General features: G+C 36.4%; 5 protein-coding genes and 1 non-coding gene across 12 annotated transcripts; 2 read left to right on the top strand and 4 right to left on the bottom strand.

The window, feature by feature from the left end:
* Positions 1-2,621: 2,621 nt before the first annotated feature.
* On the bottom strand, positions 2,622-6,093 carry LOC105160346 (uncharacterized). Of its 6 annotated transcripts, none has more exons than XM_088879436.1 (7): positions 5,948-6,093; positions 5,297-5,360; positions 5,101-5,193; positions 4,192-4,290; positions 3,852-3,925; positions 3,478-3,537; positions 2,622-3,386 (listed from the first exon to the last, which is right to left on the bottom strand). In XM_088879436.1, the coding sequence occupies exons 5-7, from the start codon at positions 3,888-3,890 to the stop codon at positions 3,120-3,122; spliced, it is 366 nt and encodes a 121-aa protein (XP_088735562.1). In that variant the 5' UTR covers positions 3,891-3,925; positions 4,192-4,290; positions 5,101-5,193; positions 5,297-5,360; positions 5,948-6,093; the 3' UTR covers positions 2,622-3,119. The 6 variants fall into 5 exon arrangements, 5 of the variants coding, with proteins under 5 accessions (XP_088735562.1, XP_088735565.1, XP_088735564.1 ...); XM_088879438.1 differs by lacking the exon at positions 3,852-3,925; XM_088879437.1 differs by lacking the exons at positions 5,101-5,193; positions 5,297-5,360; positions 5,948-6,093 and adding an exon at positions 4,431-5,064.
* A 754-nt stretch (positions 6,094-6,847) lies between these two features.
* Positions 6,848-6,928, top strand: TRNAL-AAG (transfer RNA leucine (anticodon AAG)). The gene has a single exon. It is a non-coding gene; the product is annotated as a tRNA-Leu (tRNA).
* A 661-nt stretch (positions 6,929-7,589) lies between these two features.
* LOC105160286 (protein IQ-DOMAIN 17) lies at positions 7,590-10,521 on the bottom strand. Of its 2 annotated transcripts, XM_011077603.3 has the most exons (6): positions 10,087-10,521; positions 9,810-9,998; positions 9,374-9,712; positions 8,760-8,975; positions 8,572-8,679; positions 7,590-8,490 (listed from the first exon to the last, which is right to left on the bottom strand). In XM_011077603.3, exons 2-6 carry the CDS (start codon positions 9,933-9,935, stop codon positions 7,762-7,764), a joined length of 1,518 nt encoding a protein of 505 aa, XP_011075905.1. In that variant the 5' UTR covers positions 9,936-9,998; positions 10,087-10,521; the 3' UTR covers positions 7,590-7,761. The 2 variants fall into 2 exon arrangements, with proteins under 2 accessions (XP_011075905.1, XP_011075903.1); XM_011077601.3 differs by having other exon boundaries at positions 9,810-10,521.
* An 844-nt stretch (positions 10,522-11,365) lies between these two features.
* LOC105160285 (small heat shock protein, chloroplastic) lies at positions 11,366-13,422 on the top strand. Its single transcript, XM_011077600.3, has 2 exons — positions 11,366-11,947; positions 12,843-13,422. Exons 1-2 carry the CDS (start codon positions 11,674-11,676, stop codon positions 13,268-13,270), a joined length of 702 nt encoding a protein of 233 aa, XP_011075902.2. The 5' UTR covers positions 11,366-11,673; the 3' UTR covers positions 13,271-13,422.
* Positions 13,423-13,605: 183 nt separating this feature from the next.
* LOC105160284 (uncharacterized) lies at positions 13,606-14,317 on the bottom strand. Its single transcript, XM_011077599.3, has one exon. The coding sequence runs from the start codon at positions 14,315-14,317 to the stop codon at positions 13,835-13,837; it is 483 nt and encodes a 160-aa protein (XP_011075901.1). The 3' UTR covers positions 13,606-13,834.
* Positions 14,318-15,732: 1,415 nt separating this feature from the next.
* Positions 15,733-20,830, bottom strand: LOC105160282 (polyadenylate-binding protein-interacting protein 12). The gene is made up of 12 exons (XM_011077598.3): positions 20,693-20,830; positions 20,524-20,582; positions 19,784-20,374; positions 19,242-19,352; positions 19,108-19,152; positions 18,940-19,012; positions 18,738-18,850; positions 18,601-18,660; positions 18,464-18,511; positions 18,313-18,381; positions 16,216-16,277; positions 15,733-16,127 (listed from the first exon to the last, which is right to left on the bottom strand). Exons 3-12 carry the CDS (start codon positions 20,297-20,299, stop codon positions 16,070-16,072), a joined length of 1,155 nt encoding a protein of 384 aa, XP_011075900.1. The 5' UTR covers positions 20,300-20,374; positions 20,524-20,582; positions 20,693-20,830; the 3' UTR covers positions 15,733-16,069.
* Positions 20,831-22,891: the final 2,061 nt, after the last annotated feature.

Here is a 22,891-nt window from a genome sequence, read left to right as displayed (position 1 = left end):
GAATTATTAATATATTTTTATTAATTTTTAAACTTAAATACACCAAATAATATAATAATATGTGTTTTATATTTGATGTAAGTAAAAAATTTTGGTGAAGAAAGTCTTTCGACTTGAAATCTTTAGGCTAGATATTAGCAAATTCAAAAAAGGAACCTGCAAAAAATTATATTAACATCGATCAACTCAGTAATTGATTATAGAAAGATAAAATTTTAAAAATAACTAACAATGAATACTTAAGGAATATTTTTGTTGTGATGAATACTTGTACAGAGAGTTTAGATGTGAACTTGAGCGGAGAATTGGCTTTTATAATCAAGATTCGAGGATAAGGAAGCAACCACCCTAGAAACTCGGACATCATAATTTAAATGAAAAGAACATCATAATTTAAATAGAATAGATAGAAAATTGTTAAAAAATAAAAAGAACATCATAATTTAAATGATAAAATAGTTGTTTTTCTCCTAATAAACTAATATTTATGAGTTAATTAATTGCAGAGAGAGAGAGATTGAGAGAATATTATGTAAATCAAATTTGATGGTGCTTGGAGATTTAGATCAACTTTACTTTTGAATCTGATGCCTTGATTTTAGGTATTTGTATTTGTCAAGAAGTAGCATATGTTAAGGTCCAATTTTGTTCAAAAATTGATCAGAAAATTGAATATATAAGACTAAAAAGATAAAAATTTGTATTTTTTATTTTTATTTACTCTGTTACCCATATACATATTTTTTCTTCAATTCTTTTTTCATTCATATTGATAACACACATACATAATCTTTGAAGAAGGATAATTAAATCACCAACAAAAGTGTTGGTGTTTGAATTTAATTTCTCTATTTGAGGGTATTGATAGTAATTTTTATTTTATTTAAATTAAAAATTTTAGAATAAATGAGTAATACTCATTTTTATAATATTTTTACTAATAAAAAATATTCTTGTTCTTGTTTGATGAATATTTTTATTAATAAAATTTTGATATGTTAAAAATTATTTTAGTATAATATTACTTATTTATTTTCTAATACAAAATAAAGAGAAAGGGTAAATAGTCAAATTACAAAAATTAATATTTTTTTCTCGATTTAATTTTCTCTTAACAAAAAAGAAAACGAGTATATTTACCCATTCCAATCATACTAAACAACTCGAAGAAAAACTATTATTCTCGTCTTTTCACTTTGCCTCCCCCTTTCACTTCTCATTTCTTCTCACTTGAATTAAACGAACACTAAGAGTTTTTCTATCAAATTATTCTACGCATTTGATAATTTAAAAATAATTAAATGCATTAATAATTCCAAATGATAAATATATTTAAGAAAAACAAACAGATAATATAATTTCTATGTTTTTTTTAATTTAACATAGCCGTATATAATTTTGAGGAGAAAACAAATCAAGATTTTCTGTAGGGGTGTCAAATATGGCAAACAAATATTTTGGCCAAAATAACTAATTAATTATGACTTTTAAATGTTTTTGGAAATTATATTATGTACTGCTATTATATGAAGCAAACTGGAAAGGAAATAAAATGGTTTTTTTTGGCTATAATTTGTATATTGATCTTAAGCAAATATAATATGTAGACATATATATCATCCGTTGAAAGAAAGCGTCGCACAACAATGATATTATATGTATGTATATATTTATTGGATGACTAATTTTATGTAGTTAAAGAAAAAACAAATGATTTTTTTTAGACAAAATTTTGTTTAATTATCTAGAGAGTTTGTAAATATATTATACAAACGCTAGCTAGCAAATTGTTAGCGAATTTGATTATTTTCTCATGATATTTTACATAATTTAAAAAAATCTAGTATTTATAACAAAAGATTAACCCAAAAAAATTTCAAACAATCCAAAATAGATAAAAATGTCGCAAGAGCCCAAAGTAGTGTAGGAATCAAGATGCTCTCAGGAGGGTCAGTTTGAATAAAGACACAAGATGTGTAGTCCAAATAAGGACCTAGGGTGCCATAAAAAAGCCTAGTTCGAACAGAACACTAATGAAGGAAGGAAGAAAGTACCACCAAGAAGTAAATCTACCCAAAAAGATTAAAGCTGTCCAAATTTAAAAAGAGCCTGAAGGGCCACAGGGTAAATTTAAGTAGTTAAAAGTTGGTACGTCGAAAAGGTTTTTTTTTTTTTTTTTTATGATAATGGGTTGAGAGAAAATATAATTATACTTGAGAGATCATTGAAGAAATATTAAAATTATGAGGAAAAATTATTTGTTTAATCCTTTAAGTTTATCTGCTATTAATATTAGTTATTTAAATTTACACATTTTAGTTTTAATCCTGAAATTTTGTGTGGGCGAGATGCGTACCGCATTGCTCGTTCTGCAATGGTGATAAAAGGAAAGGGATCAGAAAGGAAAATGAAAATAATGCAATGATATAAGTTAAAGCATGTATGTATCACACTACAAAGCTCATTCTCTGTCTCTACTGCACCCACGCGAATACTAATTATTAGCAATATTAAGAATAGCTTCAATTCTCATTCATCATATATATTACAAATTGGCAGCTACCAGAATTGTTTACGAATTGCGGACCAAATATGCAGAAATGAAGTGCCTGACACAGCAATTTAAGAAAAAGAATGACAACATCACCTTTTATTTTAATTGTCAACAGCTCCACATGTTTCTAAGTTAAAGCAGAAGAAAAAACCTCACGCCTTGTATCACTTACTTCCAACAAAGCTTTCTAAGCGAACGAAATATAACAATTCTGAAAATAACAGCCGTGCACTTACAGAAATGATTGGTTTAGCAATCCAGACGTTCAACTGTAAGAAAGACAACACTATGTTCTATGGCCGTTCTTGACTTTGAGCATCAGCAATCCACATGCAAAATTCCCATTTTTTAGTGTCTCCTCAAAACCTCAATGAGCCGCTACATAGCAACTCTACTCGCAGAGGATAGGCTACCACGAATTTACTTTCTATCTCATCAATTGTCAGTTTCATATATGCTTTCCCCAGGAACAAACTGTTACCACATGTGTGTTTAAAGTTAGAATACCACAGAGAATTCCTTTTTCCACATTGATATGTAATCAATCACCTTTTCATCTTCTCTCTTATTTCAGATCCTTCTTTGGGCTTTGTAGGGAGAAAACAGGTTCACCCAGATGATCTTGACTAGCGGGTTGGGTAGTTGTGCAACTCTCATCACCAGATTCCCAAGATAGAGCATCAGTTTTTGTGTGATCTGTTGATCCGACTTCAGGACCCTCAGAAAGCCCCTTGCCAGAGTTTTTGCCAATCATGTTCTTGTATATGGCAAGAGCTTGAGCCATCATATTGGCGGGGTTGGAAGCACTGGACGGGAGTAACACCGTTGTTCCCTTGATGAATGGAGAAAACAAAGTTCCATTTGAAATTCTTGCCTCAATAACAGTGGTAAAACATGAAATTAAGCTAGGTCTGTGATCTTACCTCCTTCGCAATCATGCTGAAGGCTTGAATATATTGCTCAGCTATTCTTAAACTTGCTGCCTGCAAATCCATTGCATAATTGTCATCAATGCATTTCGTATGCGTAACAAAGAACTAGCTTACAGTCCACATATTATATATTTTCCAAACTGAGCAATATCTTTCATCATATTTTCTGTATGCTGCAGAAACTTAGAAATAGCTTACATGTAAATGGGGTCGTTTTTTGCTCTCTTTCCCAAAGAGTATAAACAGGGAGACTAGTGTACTAAAAACTAGAAATAAAAAAAAAAATCCTAGGTGTCTCAAAACAATACAAAGATTTTTTAAGATGGCTAGTTTATGTTGGATGATAAAGAGATGTGGAACTTCGCCTCCACACCCCCAGTTTCTTTGAGGGCTTTTGACACCATAGCAATTTCTTTTGCAAGGATAGTTTCTGCTTCTCCTGTTATAGCATAAATTCAATGGAAATGAACGATTAACGGATCCAAATATTCAACTTCAAAACAAAAACTAAAAGCAAAAAAACCTAGACTTTCCTAGACAAACCATATGTTAATATTTATAGAATCTTGTAAAAATCATGGCAAAAATTAGTGGACAAACATCCACTAACAAGTCTAGCTTACTCTCCTGTTTAACTTGTTGTGGACAAAACACCAAACCATGTAAGGTTATACCACTAACAACCATTCCAACAAGATAACCAACCTAGAGCTCTGTTGACCTGATCCTGCTTAGCAGCTTCTGATGCAAGGATCACTGCATTCTTCTTGCCATCAGCAATATTAATATTCGCCTAACTTTCCCCTGTACAGCACATAAATCAAATGAATATAAGAGAAGCTGAATAAGCCCTGGTTTGGATAGTCTTAGATACATTCTAAAACCATGCAATAGTATGCAAAGATTCATTCTGGGCCAGCTAAGGATACAGTAAATATTTTTACTCTTAATGGGAAATTCTCAACTCATCGCCACCACTATGAAAACTATAAGGCCATCAAAATATGGTGGGAAAATAATTGAAAGTGTCCATTTCTTTATTAAATGTCACAAGCTGGAGTCCACTTTATGATGGTAAAGTTGTCTTTATGATTGTTCCCAATAGCCTTATTTACACAATCATTCGCAGCTTCCAACTCGAAACTAGAAAATTCTATCCACATATTTATCTGTTGCATGCATCAAGAGAAAAACTGGAATATGTAAGCTCTTATGCCTCTATTCCTTATGCAAATAGATCCCTGGAGCTATGATAACTGTAAATGTCCTTGGAAATTGTACCATTTCTCCTCACCAAAGCGTTTCCTGAATGCCTGGAGCTTGCCGCTCAGTAACATCATGTAGTGTGCACGTGTTACAGGATTCTTACTGGCATACAAGTACTAAGTGTGAACATGGTGCAGTTAGAGTTGTTGTGTTAACACGCAATTCACTTATTTGGGCTGCACACTCACTGTGTACTTACTCCAATACGTATATATAAAACTCGGGTAGGGGTCTCTCCGCTGATAAGATTGTCATTATACAATCAAAAAAGGTAAATTGTGTTTAGTAGGGTCTGAGATTTAGCTGTCCGTGATGGTGACCAATTTAAACTAAATGATGCAGAATTACCTTCAGATTCTAAAACTTGAGCTCTCTTCTTACGCTCTGCTTCAGCCTGCATCTCCATCGCGGCCCCCACTCCTCTGGGAGGAGATAGATCCCCTAATTTGGTGAAGACAGTCTTAGAAATAAATAAGATACAGCAGAAACCCCAAGGGGTTGTTAAACCAAACTAACAAATATTCTTATAATTGAATTTACCCACTTATTTTAGAATAATAACAAAGGCATTGTAAGCCCCAATCTTTTGCAGCTTCATTGATGGCAATCTGCAGCAAACACATGTAAGATACTCAATCCAAAGTCTAAACAAAGGTGCAAACTACCTGAATGTCAGAGGATATGCAGATCACTTTCAATGCAAAATGAACTACCAAGGAAAAATAACACGAATCAAATATAATGGCACATAATAACAGGTGCCATCATTTGCCCAATTGCTGAACACATATTCTATGCTGCTCAGCTACAGTATCTCTAAGTATTGAGTCCAAGGATCTTGAACACTGAAGAATATAAGAGAAATACTCAAGATCTCAACATACAAGTGTGAGTAATGAGTATATCTTTCAAATCCATTTAATGACCTCATTTTAGTTTTGGTTCATAATTGCATTCAACTATGAAAATGTGCTTGGTTATGAAAACAAGATAGCAACTTCAACAAAGTACTGTCAACATATATAATCCACAACCACCTGTTGTTATAGTTTCTTTAAAAAAATAAAAGTATATTATGCAATGGAGAACTTAATATAAACTAGTGTAAACGAGGCATACAGAACAACCATAAACATTCCTAGTGAACGGTGAACACAAGAATAATCTAATTTATATACCAATGTAAAATACTCACCACTATCTTCTCATTTAGAGTGTCCCTTTCCTCAAAGGTCTTGTCAAAAGTTATCTTACCCAGCTCACTTCGCATGGTAGTCTGTGCAAGTTGAATTACAGCATACAATGGATTCTCAACTCCATATGATTCCAACTTTGGGTCCACTATCTACAGATTCAAAAGAAATATATCAACATTTCAAAAGTTTATTGATAGGTATTCACATTTATGTCAACTAAACATCATATACTAAGTCTATGTGCCTTAATATAGAGGACTCCATCAATTAGAATGTTGACATTGTACTTGGTAATTGCAGACTGGTCGAGAATGGGGATTGCCTCTTCTTTCAATAAATGCACATAAGCAATTCTATCAACAAATGGAATCAACACGTGGATTCCAGGAGTCAATGTCTTCACATACCTTCCAAATCGCTCAACAACATATGCCTTCTTCTCAGGTACAATTCGGATCCCCCAATTCATTGGTGGCGGGATCTCATACCTTCACCAAAAGTTGCATCAGTCCATATTACATAGCAAGTTTTGCATTATGAATCCATTACTTAGGGATTTAGTTACAGCTCATACTTCATAGCCATTTCATTTTATTAATTCATTTTTTATATTTTTAACCCTTTAAATGAATTTGTTTACATATTTTTATTGAGATTTCAATTCTCCCAAATCCGGATACGCCTAACAATTCACACTAGTGCTAGAAATGCGGGTAGGTCGCAGGTTGTTGAGATTTCAATTCTCCCAAATCCAATTCTCTCAACATATGCAGTAGAAGGGGATAGATGATGGTGCGTAGTAGCTAAAAGTAAAAATAGTAAGAGGATGGATGGGCTCATTTATTATTCTCCTACACAGAAAGTTATTGATATTTAAGGTGTGGCCGAAATGACACGCAGTTGAGATGGCCGAGTTGGTCTAAGGCGCCAGATTAAGGTTCTGGTACGAAAGGGCGTGGGTTCAAATCCCACTCTCAACATTCCCTTTTACTTTTTCCAGTGATCACGTGGTGCCTGCCACTCCTTACCAGCCTTCATTACAATGTTCTGCAATGATGCAAATTTTAGTTCAAAACAAGTGATTAGCTACTCCGTTCAGCTTTTGAAGAATTTCCAAAGACAAATAAACAATGTCCTACAAGTTTATCCTAAACGCCGAGCTACGTGTTTATAGGACAGACTAAAAGACATCATAGTATGACACTTTGGATATAGATTATGGAACCCACTAAAGTAAAAGTATTCATCTGAACTTGTTTCGATGCATGCTAATGAGATTTCAATGCAAAAAAAGCTATAGCTAAGCTCCGTAGCCAGTAGGATGCAGGTATTATCTGATCAGCTCCCTTTGTCTGATGCCTAATAATTGGATTTCCAGACAATTTCTGTCTCTTCTCTTTTAAATAGTAGTGGCATAAGGCACTCAATGTGGAGCTATTGGCTTTTAATTGTAAAATCTTATAACCAGAAATACACAGAAGAGCTGCATTTTTTTTGTATGTCAGCTGTTTCTGATTGCTTTAAAGTTGTCCGCAAGGTATGGAAATGTTAACTTAGCTCATCCCTGAAACCAACTCAATCAGTAGAAATCACCAAGAGCAAGTGTAGAGATGTGTTTTTGTGACTTTTAAGCAATAGTAGTAATAAGCAGAACTTAACTGTTGTAGATTATCAAAGCTACAGATTACTTCTTAGTACTTATCAGCTCTTCTGAGCATATTCAACAAGAGTGACCTTAATCACAATGAAACTATGTACACTCTACCTGATACAACATTAACTTTGATCGCAGATGTTACTGAAATTAGCCACATTATCGCCTTGAGTGCGTTGCCACAGTAGTCACTTCCGGCCCACGCGGTAATTCACTTGGAATCAGCTTTTCCGGAGTACCTTCTTGTGTCACATGTTGTATGTTCAGTTTATTATCTCCGTTATGACCATCAGCGACAGGGAAAGACAGACGTTTCTTTGCTGAACCTGTTTGCTCTCTACTTGGGCTTGAAAAGGTCCTCTGCCTTGGGCTGCTATGTGACCTGACTCGGGCTATCGCTGATGCAGTGGCAGCCATATAGTTTGGTCGAGGCAAAGGGCAAGAATTTTCACTTATGCTCATTCTGTGGAAGTAAATTGAGTGTGGAGTTGGCGTCTCGGCTGTTTGGTAGTTTCGTTCCTCCATTTGATAAGACGGGCTGCGAGAATGCACTTGGACGGGCTTTATCTTGGAAGAGGATGGAGTTTTTGGTGAGTGGACACAGAGATTTTGGTGTTTTCCATGGAGGGGAGACCGGACAACATAGGAGTCAAGGCATTGTTCATGATCATTTTGATGGTGATCTCGCAATTTATATGAGTTAGGTGATGTGAATGAGTAAGGTCTAGAAATGTCAATTTCAACTGTCTTCACAGGAATTCTTTGATTGCACAAGTTCCCATCTTTTCTAAACCATGGATAGATTACTTTCCTGCCTGAACCTCTATGTTCTTCTTCAAGCCCTTGACAATTGTTGTCTGAAATTTGGTCCTCATCCGATGTCCACATCTGTACATCAACCAAACTTATGAATCAGACTAATAGACAGCATACAGAAACTAAACAAGAACAATGAGAGAGGTAAAAGACCTGCTGAGACAAAACATGAGCTAGTGTTTTGCCATGTTTGAGTGAGCATTCTTTGGCTTTCTCTATTAGAGATTCGATCTCTTCAAGTGTGCTGCTCATGTTTCTAGACTGCAATATCAAAATTTCAAAGGCAATTAGAATGAGAAGTAGCTGATGAAGCAAAAGCTTTTGAATTTTCAAATGCTCACAGTGGACTTTCTGCTAACGTTAGCCTGCCTAAACATGGATCCTGGGCTCGTTGCTTCACACGACAGCCTCCTACGTTGATCGCATACTTGAGCTTGAACTCGGACTAGAGATTGAATACACTGGAGAGTCATCTTTGCTCGTCTCCGGACATTGTGGCCCCTTATTAGTGCTTGCAGTTTTACGACGCCTTTCAATGCCAAGAGAGCTCTTCTTGCCTAAAGAACAACAGGGGAACGGGTTAATATCAAATCATTCTGGTTCTTGAAAAATCTCTTTCATACCCGGTCTAGATCTCTTCTCCCGGACTTTCTTAAGGGAAACTAACTGTAAAAGCTGTAGCACAGTTTCAATCATTGCTTCAGTTCTTCAAAGCTGTCCTAATAAACTTGACATGCTTCACACAAGACAAAACTAAGGGAACAAATCAGTATGTACTCTTCACATAATTCAAAGAAACATTACATTCTAAAAACATGCAACAATATTTCCCATCATGGGCCAACATATATTCAGAAAAAGTGTAACCTTCTACACATACATTAGGTAAAAATTGCAAGAATTACTGGGAAAGAGCTTGATCCGTGATGAATGGATGGATATTATGTAATATTACCAGGTAGCCTCTGAAGATAGTCTGGATAACGACAGCAGCCTTGTGTTCTTTGACTAAAAGGGAAGGTCTGGTGAGCCGAATAAACTCCACTGCAGCATGTGCAGTTGCAACGGCAGCCTCAGCCGCAGCTGTTGTCGCCATAGCTACTGCCATTGCACGCTTTTGTTCAGACACGGAGTTCTCATCAACTTTTGGCTGTTTTGCCACCAGATTGTCTTCTTCCGCTGAAATTGTAGGAATTGCAACAGCAGGAGAATTTGCAGTTTTAGCTACGCTATGCTGTATTGTTGTTTCAAGAGGGAAATGTTTACGAAATATCCATCTCCTCTTTCCTCTCTTCTGCAAGAACTCGGGCAGCAAAATTCATGAAAAAATGATGATCAAAGAATACTAAATTAAAACTCATGAAAAATATATAAACCATGTGCGTACGTACTTTTTCTTCTTCTTCTTGATCATTTTCTTCTCTTCGTCTGCTACTTGTCTTTTCCTCATGGTAGGCAGGAGATCTGAAAGCCTTTTTCACAGCATTCAGCCAAGAATTTCCATTATTCTTTCCCATCAGAAGAAGGATTTCTGGCTAGCTATTTTGCGTTTCTTTTTGTTTTGTTCTGTACTTGGAACTCTATGGATTGAAAAACACTTTGGTTAGTATATTATACTATTCAAAGAGAAAGGAACAGGATCTAACAAAGCACTGCTGAGCCCAGTACTCTGAAACAGTGGTTGCATTGTTCACTGGCATATTAATAGTGGAGCAGCTGCTGCAAGAATTGAGACGTTTGCTGATATATTCTGCCTCTTACGGAATGGTAAGAAAAGTAAAGAAATGACAAAAAAGAAATTAATAAAGAAATAATGGTAGGTGTGTGTGTGTCAGAGAGGAGTTGGAGACAAGCATGAAAGAATATGTTTTCCTCGAGAGTGCTGAAAGCTGCGGAAAGAAAGAAATATTGGTATGTTGAGTGCTGAGTTCTTTTCTTTTTCTTTTTTCCTTTTAAGGTGTTGTTGAAGGAACTGTGAACTTATGAGTTTTTCACATGGTAGTTGATGATTTTGACAGAGGAAAACAGTGTTCTTTTGGGGATCGGCATTTGCAGAGCCGAGGAAGAATATTATTATCGTTCATTGTTTATGTTGAAGAAGAAGGAGGGTGGAGGGTGGAGGGTGGAGGGCATCTGCAAATATGCTCTTATGTTCCTTCTTCATCTTTTTCTAGGTTGCCATGCTGCTGACAATGCTGATTTTAGGTTAAGGGTCAACACTAAGATTGTTCAACAACTCTTTAATAAGTTGTATTAAACTCAAACTACTACTCACAATTTAGTATTACATTTATGTTACACTTTACACATTATATAAAATTATTAACTAAATTACAACAATTTCCCTTAAATTTTTGCAAAATTACAAACTCTCACTTATTGTATGATAAATCATAAATATTTCTATGATTTTAATGTTTGTTTAACTCCGATCAAAGCATTTGTATTATAAAATTCAATATTACACGTAGATCCATTATAATTTGAAAAATTACATTTAACAACCCTAAGGTTGCTTCTGTCTAACAATGAATATATACTTCTTTACATGCATCAACACGAAGACGTACGAAGATAATTTGATTATAAAAAAATTATTTGACCTACAATAAATTAATAATAAGTCAATTTGGTATAATATAAATAATTTTCTCGATTATTTTGTTAATATAAACAGATTCGATGAATTTTGGCTGACTTGTAAACTTATTTGTTAGACAAAAACAAGTATTACATATAATGTTCCAACCTATTAGGAATTTAGATGTATATATACAAAATTTTAGGGAAAAAAAAGTGTAACTATCCGTCTAGAATATACAAATAGTATAAGTAACAGGGTTTTGATGGATTGAACCCCAAATGCTGTTCTGAGAAGGAAAATGGCCGCTACTTGGGCCAGCAACTGGGCTGAATTATGCCATACACTTACCCTGGTACTGGACCAATAGAAAAGGCTCAAACCCTTGACTTGAACAGAACCAACGGGATTATTCCCGAAAGTAGCAGAAGCATACAAACGCAGAACAAATTATCGCAACTCCTATGAAGCAGATTGGAAACTCAAAAATATCAAGGATCATGTTCTTTCTCCAACATTCACGATTTCTCCACACCCTTCTCTTTTTCTTTATATATATAAGCCCTCCCAAGAACCATCCGAAAGCAGGGTAGAGTGATCAGTCAGCAGCAAAAATTCTTTCTCGCATATAATTGTTGGTTTTCTTTAGTAGTTTGAGCTGAATTCAGTCTTTGATGGCGGCTAAAACCTTAGCGTGCTCGCCTTTTGTATCAAACAATGTTGTTGGGACAGCAAACAGGGCTTCCGTCGGGCCTTGTTCCGTGTTTTTCCCCTCTGCATGTAATTTGAGAAGGCGGTCATCATCACTTGGCAGAGCTCGGGCTGCCGGTGAAAATAATGATACAGCGGTCGACGTGCATCATCTTAGCAGCGGGCAACGCGGCACCAATCAGGACACCGCAGTGGAAAGGCGTCCGCGGAGGCTGGCTGTCGACATCTCTCCTTTCGGTGAGGAAATTGTTGATAAATCAAACTATTACAAATGAATGTCTGAGTTATGAAAACCCTTAGTTCAATTATATACAAACTAATTATTTATAAATTTAATAATAAATAAAAGAAAAATAACAAAATAAGATAATTTGGCTAAGAAGACCAAATTCGATAGAATAGTCCACATCACACAAGCTGCCAACCACAATAGCAGTTATTTTTCTCCCAAATCAGCCGTCAAAGGCTCAGCCACTCAAATAATCAGTCAAATTTAATTATATAGACCCAAATCGATTCACAAATGATCACTCACAATCACTTAAAATTTCACTCAGAAATTTAGTTTAGAAAAAATCTTTTCAATCGGAACTAGAAAGTTAGTTGGGGTTATATTCATCTATAAAATATTTACAAATGGTAAGATTTTAGAGATTAGAAATAGGGACATTCATTATCGGAGAAGACTTGCAAGAGAGTGAGAGACAGAAAATCAACAGTGAGAGAGGCGACGGATGAGAGAAACTGAGAAGGAGAGAGAAACTAGAAAAAATTAGTGAAGAAAAGGAGCAAGCCTGTCAGGCTAAATGAATTAGAGTTAGGAATGCAACACAAACTGGGTGGGGTGAGTGGGTTGGATAATGGGCCAAGCCATCCAAAGTGTAATGGGCGTGGGCTACAATATCCCGACGGACGTAAACAGCCTTGTTGTTTTGTTCTTTTTCTTTGTTCCTTCTGCGCTGTTTTTATTTGCTTGTTCAATCTGTCTAGTGTTTTTTATGCGAATTTCTCTCCAATTCCAATGGGACGACATAAAAATGGAACACCTGTATTAGGATCAATGTGGTTTTAGACCATCTCTATGTTGAAATCTAGTTCATGGTTTACAATCAGACTTGAATTGTAACGACAGGATTGCTAGACACCCTATCTCCTGTGCGGTCGATGCGCCAAATGATCGATACCATGGACCGACTGTTTGAGGACGCTGTGGCATTCCCTGGAGCAACATCAGAGCTACGAGCACGAGCACCGTGGGACGTCAATGAGGATGAAAATGAGATTAAGATGAGGTTCGACATGCCTGGACTCTCGAAAGAAGACGTAAAAGTCTCTGTAGAGGATGATGTGCTTGTGATTAAAGGGGAGGGGAATGCGGAACAAGGGAAAGAGGATTCTTGGCCGAAGAGGAGTTATAGTTCGTATGATACTAGGTTGCAGCTTCCTGATGACTGCCAGAAGGACAAAATTAAGGCAGAGATGAAGAATGGAGTTCTTTACATCTCTGTTCCTAAGACAAAAGTGGCGAAGAAAGTCATCGACGTGGAGATTAATGGATGAAGGTTTATATATATTTTTTGGTTTTTTGGATTGTTGGAGATATGTTAATGTTGTAGTTTCGGGCAGCCGTTTTCTGATCTATACACTTTGGAACAATGTAGACATACTACAACATATTTCAGTATAAACCAAAATTGAAGTTTTCCACGAAATCTTATGTTGTTGTCTTTCACTATTCTGTTTGTTTTATTTGACTTGATAGCCGTCAAGATTGTTGCTTGTGTACACACTGATTCAAAGTTTCCTGCCAAGCTGCTGCGTGAAACATTTAGGAAAGCAAATATATGTCTGTTGTGGAGAGGATTGGGGAATTCTATGATGAATCACACGAGAAGAAGATCAGAAGTGATATATAATATATCATCAGAACATTATTGAACTAAAGCAACCATCTGTACTAGATTATCATACTGTTAACTAATTACACTACACTGATTATCATACGTAAGAGAACAAAAGCACACAAATTTGAAAATCAGAGTGATGTCATCTAGATACCTCTCCCCAATGGCTGCCCATCACAATCATAAGCTCGGAATCTTTCCTCTATTCTGCTATCACATGCTATGAGGTGTTGAATTCATTTTCTTCAGGGATTGATGTGAGAGTAGGCTTCCAATTTGCAGTAGAATCAAAGGAACACGTTTTATCAGTCCCTAAGATAATCTTTCCTACTGAAATCTTCTTTGCTAACAAGTCCTGAAGCTGCTTCTTTGTTATCACAACTTTAATTCTCTTTACAGCAGCGTTCGGTTCAGGTTCAGCGGCCACTGTATGCTTCAGCTGCACAGGAGCTTCAGAAGGAAGAAGATAATATGTTCCTCCCAATTTCAGTTCAAAACTTAGAGGAAGATGCTTGGAAGATCTTCTTGAAGACATAACGCCAAACCCTTCAAAGTTCATCAGCAATTCTTTCACCAGAAGTGGTGCTGTGAACTCCATAACCTTGCCATCCATTTTAACCACCTGCAAAACCTTTCTATTTCTGCAGGCTGATAATCTGATACACGAGCTCAGTAATATATGAAGAGGGAATAAGTTCCCCATGAGTTGGCAGAATTTGTGTTTATGAGAAGGATAAAACCGACAAGCTAGGAGGCAAGAAACTCAGAGCGATTTAGAAGCTTAGGAACGCAATATTTGTATCACAAGAAAGCTAAGAAGATAATAAAATGGGAGATCTCTTGCGTACAAGGTGACGAATATATCATTATATATTTGCAGTAGTCAAATAAAGATGAAAAGATAATTTATTGAATCTTTATGCCATTTCTTGCATGCTCTGAAGAAGAGCGGAGGAGGGTTGATTTCTACTCAGCAAAAAAGAGAACCTGGTGAAATATATTACTTCAAATTGTCAAACACGCATGCAAGGAGGCATGGTTAGTGGATGGCGGCGCATGGGCATGGCTTATCCTTCTTGCTTTAGTTGTACAAGCAGCTACAGCTCACTGTACCAGCGGCCCAGGCAGTGGAAATGGTTGCGGAGTAGGAGGGCCTATTACAAGAAATAGTATATAAATATCTCAAGAAAAGTCTTTGTGGGTATAATTAACAGAGGTTGATTCTCACTGAGTGGAGGAAAGATCACAAAGCAGTGTAGCGTTGGTTTATGTTTTGGTAGAAATGTTGTATGAGAGGGGTTCAGTTGAGAATGACGTGGTTTAGGTTGAAGTAGGAATGAAGGATCAGTTGGCATAAGTACATGTAATCTTTATATGGTACCAAAAATCTTGGCATGTTTTGTTTGTTTCAACCAAGAGAATTAGAGTGGCAAAGAACAAATTTGTTAATGCTAATTGTTAGCTACTCTTTCTTGGGTCCTCCACTGAGGAAGATTGTCATTTTCACATGAGGAGAAGACAAGACAGCTATTATGACTTGTGAAGAGACAAAGATTTTGGTCTTCCCACAAACTTGAACTTCGTGATTATTTCATTACAACTTCCTACCAGCTTAAGTTGGCAAAAGAGCCAAACCCCACCAAACCCACCAATGGGATTTAGTCATCTTTTTTGGTTAAACATTTTATCCTGTTTTTCTGGGACAATAGTCCATACTTAAACTGAGGTTGAAAGAACATGCTTTTCAAGAAAAATGGTACATGGGCTGGATTTTCAGCATCCGTATTGATTTAGGATCAAATTGGATTGTGTCTTTTCTCTTGAATGTAAAGATTCAAGAATAAATAGGCAACAACCATGTTCCCATAATACAAAATCACAAAAATAAACACTACAACAAAATTCTAGATCTATGATAAAGTATTCATGTATTTCTGTGTTTACCTTATGTAAAGGTGTAAACATGCTTGTAACTATGTTGGTTTCAACCTGCACAAGTTGCGCATCATGCAAAAGCTATGCATCAAGTTTCCACCATGGCAATGACCATTCTTATATAAACAACACCACTTGCATAGGAAAAGCTACAGAAAGAAGACAGAAAATGGAGATAGTGGGTTCAATGAAACACAAACGAACATGATTAATTTCTGAAATAGTTCTCCTTCAACTTTGAAGTCAGAAACATGAAACAGTACTACTACCTTGAGGCAACTGCCTACTAAGCTCGACATAATGTGCAGCATAATTAAGCCACGTTAAGCCTCGAAAATGGTCATACTCTACAAGCTTAATGGGCGACCATTAACATCTGATGCAGGTGAAAAGACCAGCAGAGACACCAACACAGGAAAAAAATGAAAAACATAGATGCCATGTACTCTTAAAAATAGCAGTTTCTATGTATATATATATATAGACGTTCATGGAAGATCAGTTCGACAGAGACTCCATTTCAGTTCATAGATTGGCGGGGCGCACGGGGTCGGACAGGGGTCTTTGATGGGCTTACCCTGCAAAAGTGGAAAGATCTGAGCATAATCATTCATGATAAGAGGAAACTTATAGGAATGGACGGAAGGAATACAAACGAATCCACACCTTATAGGTAGTGATCCTAAGACTGCACCACTGCAGTTCAGAGCCGCTATTGCACTCTCAGCCTGGCAATGGGGAAATGGTTTTCATTGAGAGAATGGTTCCAACTGAAGGGTCCAAAGGGTTACAAAGATGCCAATATCCCAAGAAATAACATCCCAGCCAAGGAAATGCAGACAATTTGACAACTTTTAACCATAAGACAAAACCAAAAGCAACAAAAAAAGGACAGCAGCCACCGAATGCAACACATTTGAATTTCAGATATAAAATATGAAAACAAATAATAGGTCATGTTCCCATGTTGGTGTTATTTGTTTTCATTTGACAAAAAATACCTTCATCCTGACTACCACATGGGTCATTTTCTCTGCCATTAATTAGATCAAAAGCAAGAGGCAAAAAACCATTATACCCCCCAGCAAATTGGAAAGAGTGAGTGAAGTTAATCATTGTGAAATGAATAACACGCAGGTGATGCTATGAGAAAAACTGAGTGGCAAATGAAATAATTCGAGAAACATAAGGTTCACTTGAAATTTTAAAGTCTTCCACAAGCGCATAATTACAATTATAGCTGGAAGGCTATAAATGGAACAGTAACTAAGAGCAATTGTAACAGAATGGCTAAGTTCCCAGCTAAAGGCTATGGCAAAGCTTGTTGGTCTTCTTTCTCAAAGGTAAGACCTGTTAGTAAGCCGGCATTCCCTAACAACCATTTGAATTTAACTCCCATCTCAAGAAGACGGCAGACAGCCAACATTGGATTGAAACTAAGTATACTCAAGGTCAAGGAATTAATTTAACCTAGTATGTTTTTAGTGACAAACAGGTACATACATTGGTATTCCACTTTCTTAACAGGTGTACATTCTTTTGGCAAATAACTCTCTCCCAAGTGTCCTGTTCACAGTCACTCATATCCCTAAATAAAAAAGGATAAAAAGAGTGATTAGGTTAAAGATGCACAGCACAAGATTTCCTATCACATGTTTTCCATTGATCAGAGGAATTATCTCATACCTTTTACCCAATTGCCAGATGTTCCATATCAAGAATCTGATCTATGACATTTATTACCATTTTAGAATCACATCTCTATGCTACAATACACCAAAGATAGTCATGCCCCTCTAAACCCATATCAACTCCAACCACGCAAAGCGTGTAACGACTGAAAGTTACAGACAATAGCATTCAAAGTGCCATTTCTTCATGGCCTACCCACATTTCTTTATCAGCCTTCTAATTCTTCTCAATAATGCAATAAAAGGAGTTTCTTGAAAATCAAACAGGCAAAGTACAAGGAAAATAGGAAAAGTTTGAACTAAATCTACATGAAATAGCACTGTCCTTATAAGGGTCCTGCAGGAGAGTACTAACTAATAGTAAAAAATAGTATATACTTTCAGTTGCTTGGATGCTTAATACAGACGAATAACAAACTCAATTGCAATATCTACAAGATTCACGCTGAACAAGTTGCCTCCTCCTCAAATGACATTCACTAGTGAAATGATGGTGCTGGAATATGTCGAAAAAGAGTCATGAAGTTGGGATTTGATGAGATCATTGAGGGGCAAAGTAAATATTCATAAAAACTGAAGTGCCCAACTCTACTGTAATTCGTCTAACACCAAATGGGTGAAAAGCACACAAAGGATTACTTTAAATCCTCAATGGCAATGAGTGCAGCAATGGCTATCGCCAATATCTGCTAACTTATGATTGAATGATAGGACATTTCTCACCATTTGGCAAAAATTCTGTATAAAAGTGGACTATTACTTCCTGTTGCCTGTGGCTAAGTATAAACTAAAAGAGGTGCCTTTTGGATAGATAAAAAACAAGCTCCATCATAAAGGTTCTTGGATAAGAGATCAGCAACCCCCAGTTGGGTGCTAAACGTACTGCAAGTTACAGCAAGCATATATAAAATATTTTCTGATTGGTTCACCTTTAACAAGACGGTAATTAACTTCTGTACAGCAAAGGTAATTTGGCAAAATTTAAAGTGATAGAAAGGACGCATTGATTTGAGCTAAAATGATCATGTAGAAGCAAGTCAAACAGAAAGGGTAACAAGCAAGTGGTTCTTACCATTACGAATTCCACGAAAGCTATACGAGTTGAGTGATGGTAGTCACCAAGTAACCTCAAACGATGAACCTGAGTCAGCATATCCATTCACAATATGTCAAGATTTTAAGAAATGAGAGATTCAGAGTATATCATATAAGCAGCTACAAACCTCTCCACAAATAGACTCAAAGAAGAGCTTGACGTCTGCCTGAGTGACCTGAATTACACAATCAAACAAATCAAGCATTCACGTCTACAAAACATTCGTGAGCAATGTGACAAAAGAGTTGTGAGTCCCGAAGCTACCTTTTTATCAATGTTTGTACAATAAATAGTTCTTGCGCACATCTCCCTTTCATCCTCAGACTAGTATAGTAGGATAGCGATAAATTAGTATTTTGACATGCGTTTTAAGTAAAATAGAAAAGGCAGCAAGTTCTCACCCTAGGCAAGAATGTTGGATTAACAGGTGCAATAGCAGTTTTGGAAGGCAGCACTCTGACGGGATAATACCCAAGCATAGTCCCTGCCAAACTCAAAGCATTCCTTGCCCCTTCTGCAAGTCATGGAGAGACATCGTGATGTGGTACAACCCATTTGTTAAAATACACAACCAAACGATCGGGTCATCTACATTCTACATACCCTCATCAGTGAACTCAATGAAGGCAAAACGAAGAACAGAATTGGGGTCGCCACAAACACGGCAATCCACAACCTTCATCATGAACAGCACAGATGAAATACTTAGACCATATTCTTGAATTGTAAATATTGACTCTAATATTGAGATCAAATGCGAACACACATTACCTGTCCACAACTAATAAAAAGTGCTGCAAGTTGCTCTTCAGTAACCTAACATTCGTCACAAGAAAGGCCAACTCAATACATGGTTACCGGTTTCGAAAATGAAATACAATCTTCAAAACTAAAATTCTTTTCACCTGATGATCAATGTCAGAAACATACACCGTCCTCCTAATCACGTCTTCTCTTTGAGCCATGCTTGTTCGGCTATTCATCCTCCGCTTTCCATTAGTGAAGCCATTTTTCTTCTGTACACCACAGAACCATCAGTATAGGTAAATAGCCTCCCAATATCCTATTGCAAAAAGGACAATGGCTGAATAAAATATGTAATCATGACAATAACCAACAGTAACTAAAGACCAAAAGTCTGATATTCATTTGTCCAATCTGTAAACAAGCGGACTTCAACAAATCCAAACTGGACCAAATTACTGCTAACCATACTCCCTTTAACTCGATTATATTTCCATCCTCTGCGGACTCACATTTTCTTTACCAACCAAAACAAACGGAAGTATTGAAACGTAAGTTTTGGAACAAATACCAAAACTGGAGAATTAAAAATAATGAAAACCAAAAAAGAAAAAAAGAAAAAGAAGAGAGAAAAGGACTCTTCTAGTAGAATCTAATATAAATCATAATTTTGCTTAAGAAAATTATCACGTAAAATACCAACCCTTCTGAAAGAATTCCCAGTTGAAACTCCTGTGTTAAGATGCTGCTGCATTACAAAACCATTAGCATTATACCCAAAATGCCCAGCAGAGGCTGCTGCGACAGCAGCAGCATGTGGAGACGCCACCAACAACCTGTGCTGCCCGCCACCGCCAAGGGCGGCGAGAGACGGCGGCACAAATTCCTCGGCCATCGGGTTCAACTTCGAAAGCATTTCCTCTAAATCTCTCATCTCCCTCTTAAACCCCTCCCCTCCATCATCGTCCCCATCCATTTTCTTTTCAAGCGGTACCCCGTTCCCGTTGATGGGGTGCTGCTGCAGCTGATGATGGCCGTTGGAAATCTTCTGCTGCGTCAGGTGGAAATTCTGATCGGTGGGCTTAGTTGACTTTTGGTTATTACCGGCTGCTTTTGTCGACTGCTGGTGGTGAGGATGATCCCCGGCGACGTTGTTCTGTTGGGCATCCGGATTCGATGACGTCACCGAGTTAATCGCAGCATTTTCCACCACTGCCATGATTGAAAAAAAGACCTCCTAGACACTCTGGTTCTTCACTGCTTGTTAAATATTTTTATTTTTCCAAACACGGGTCTGTCAGAAAACAACAAAAAGTAGAAAACCCAGAAATCAATTCCTCAGTTGGACGGATCAAAGTATGGAATTTCGATTTTTAACAAGTTAAAAAAATATCAAAACCAAAAATAAAATTTGAAGAAAAAAAAGGAGTCAGAGGCTTTTACCTGATGGGTTTTGAGCTCTAAATGGTGTCCATTGAGCAAATAAACTGGAAGATCGCGAGCTGAGATATCAAAGAAGGAAAATGAAAAAAGAATCAAGGAAGGCGAAACAGAAGACAGTTTTTTCTCTGTTTTTATGTTTTTGGGTGATAGTAATTGCAAGAATATTTACCGAGTCTGCAAGGAGAAGATATGTAGAGAGAGAGGGAGAGGGTTTTAGAGAGAGAAAGCAGTGATAGAGAGAACGGGTTTCTCTTTTCTTCGGATCGTCCGTTTTAGCTTTCTATTTATTTAATTTCGCTTTATTGTTTTGTTTGTTGGACTTTGTTGAGAACGTCCCAAAAAACTATGATGAAAGAACCGGAATCAGAGAGGGGACAATCTCACTCTACATCCTACCACACCATTATAATTTACACCCTCCTCCTTTTTCTTATTTCATTTTATTTTTTAAATATAATATATATATATATAGACACCTTATTTTAATTTGAATGACAAATAATAATGAGGAATGATTGGGTACATCATTGAGAGAGTGAAAATGTAGTTGGAGATTTATGGAACAATCTAAAATCTGTGTTGAATTTAGGTTTAACTTTCTGTTTTTAATTTCTTTATCCACAAACAGTTTTTCTTGTTCTAAAAACAAGCAAATATACCAATATTCTGTTTGATTAGGTAATAAACTGCTCCATACTATACCATTTAAAAATAAATATTTTTTGAAATATAGAGTTGAGCGTACTACAAATTAAAATTACTAATATAGATATATGAATTTGAAGGTGAATTATTGTAAATATTAGAAATAAGAATATGAGAATGATGATTGTGGTAATATTTTGGTGGCAACTGGGGACGTACATAGGAAGTTGGTGGGAGAAAGAAAGAGAAAGCCCCAGTCTTTATCCGCTACACCACCCAACACTCACTCACTCACCCCACGCAACTAATGCTACCATCACCCCCCACACACCCAACCCAATCTATATCTATCCTCTTCACTCTTCTCTCCTCCTCCCGTCACAAATACATAATACACCTACTTACCTCATTCTTTCCTAACATTTACTATAATTACATATAAATTTTTTATAATTTCTCAATTGCATCTAATGTCCATAATTTTTGTTTTCGTCAAATAAAATATATCTATATGTCTATTAAAATTTATTGATATCAGTAAAATAAATAAATAAAATTTATATTTCTCCGGATTCTCTTATTAGCGTCTTATATCATATCAAATAAATCTCTTTTAACAAAACTATTATTGTTGATGGGTATAGCCCAAAAGTGATCGCCCCAAAAAGAAATATTAAACCCAAGTCAGGCCCGCCAACCCATGAGGGAGTCAACCCGTTTAAAAGTGTTGGGCTTAGCCCACGAAGAAGGCCCCCTGCAGCAGGTGCGGCCCAAGACCACACCAGAATCTGTCCAAAAAGAAGCCTACCTCCTTAAGCTTGGCCTAAGAAGGATACCTAGTACGAAAGTCTGCTGCACTTTTCCAAGGATAGTTGAAGATAAGGAAGGTGCCCTCAAGAAAATGGACTCGTCAGCCTAAGATGACGCCTTGCGAGACAAGAGTTTTCACAAAGAGAGAGTCATTCCTTATCCGAAGACGTGTGCTCAAGAAGGGGATTAAATGCGACCTTATCCACCAAAATCCTGCCTTCCTTCTCGGGTACACAACTCTCTCCAAAGCCCATGTGAATAGGGGCTCCTCCTCTATAAATATGGGTGGCACCCCTCAACAGACCCCCCCTTCAACAATTTGGAAACTTCTCGAGATCTCTCTCTCACTTTCAACCCGCATTTTTGCTCACAAAATTCTTATTTATAACATAATTTCTCGTTATAATTTATCTAATATTTATTTATTCTTAAATTCGGGATTAAGCATTAGATTGCTAACGTGTTGTTTTGCAGGTCATTTTTCTCAAGTGCTTTCATTTAATTAGCCCAAATCCAACATCAAGGTTCAAGGACTTTGGACTCGTGCTAAAATCGTATGCACCAATTATATATATTCACATGTCAATACATGTGAGGAGATACATCATATACAAGTAGTTTGGTTAAAAAAAAAAAAAAAACTTATTGACTTACAACAAATTTGTAAATCAATCCGAATAAATATAAATTTTTATTCAATTTTCTTGTTGTTATCAACAAATGTAACGAATTTTACTAGTATGTGATATTTGTTAAATAAAAATAAATATTAGCGATATTTTGTATAATTTTTTTAAATTATAAAAGATTTATATGTAATTATATTAAATTTTCGATGAGGGCGGTGTCTTATACCTAAAGACTAAAATTATACAATTATTTTATTTCTTACCAACTTTTACCATGAATGATG

This window comes from Sesamum indicum, linkage group LG4 (assembly GCF_026168435.1).
Source record: "Sesamum indicum cultivar Baizhima isolate 11 linkage group LG4, ASM2616843v1, whole genome shotgun sequence".
Lineage (NCBI taxonomy): Eukaryota > Viridiplantae > Streptophyta > Magnoliopsida > Lamiales > Pedaliaceae > Sesamum > Sesamum indicum.
This window is presented reverse-complemented; position numbering and strand designations above follow the sequence as displayed.

Bases quoted from the DNA above. Each gene is read 5' to 3' on its own strand.
- LOC105160282 (XM_011077598.3), bottom strand. From the start codon at position 20,299: ATGGCAGTGGTGGAAAATGCTGCGATTAACTCGGTGACGTCATCGAAT. The intron at 19,353-19,783 runs GTTGGTATTTTA...TGTGGTGTACAG, and splicing joins CTGGGAATTCTTTCAGAAGG to AAGAAAAATGGCTTCACTAA. The intron at 18,661-18,737 runs GTGAGAACTTGC...CTACTATACTAG, and splicing joins ATCCAACATTCTTGCCTAGG to TCTGAGGATGAAAGGGAGAT.
- LOC105160284 (XM_011077599.3), bottom strand. From the start codon at position 14,317: ATGGGGAACTTATTCCCTCTTCATATATTACTGAGCTCGTGTATCAGA.
- LOC105160346 (XM_088879436.1), bottom strand. From the start codon at position 3,890: ATGGTGTCAAAAGCCCTCAAAGAAACTGGGGGTGTGGAG. The intron at 3,538-3,851 runs GCGAAGTTCCAC...ATGGATTTGCAG, and splicing joins AAGAAACTGGGGGTGTGGAG to GCAGCAAGTTTAAGAATAGC. The intron at 3,387-3,477 runs GTAAGATCACAG...CCATTCATCAAG, and splicing joins TCAGCATGATTGCGAAGGAG to GGAACAACGGTGTTACTCCC.
- LOC105160285 (XM_011077600.3), top strand. From the start codon at position 11,674: ATGGCGGCTAAAACCTTAGCGTGCTCGCCTTTTGTATCAAACAATGTT. The intron at 11,948-12,842 runs GTGAGGAAATTG...TTGTAACGACAG, and splicing joins TGTCGACATCTCTCCTTTCG to GATTGCTAGACACCCTATCT.
- LOC105160286 (XM_011077601.3), bottom strand. From the start codon at position 9,935: ATGGGAAAGAATAATGGAAATTCTTGGCTGAATGCTGTGAAAAAGGCT. The intron at 9,713-9,809 runs GTACGTACGCAC...GAGTTCTTGCAG, and splicing joins ATCAAGAAGAAGAAGAAAAA to AAGAGAGGAAAGAGGAGATG. The intron at 8,491-8,571 runs GTCTTTTACCTC...GTTGATGTACAG, and splicing joins CTCATGTTTTGTCTCAGCAG to ATGTGGACATCGGATGAGGA.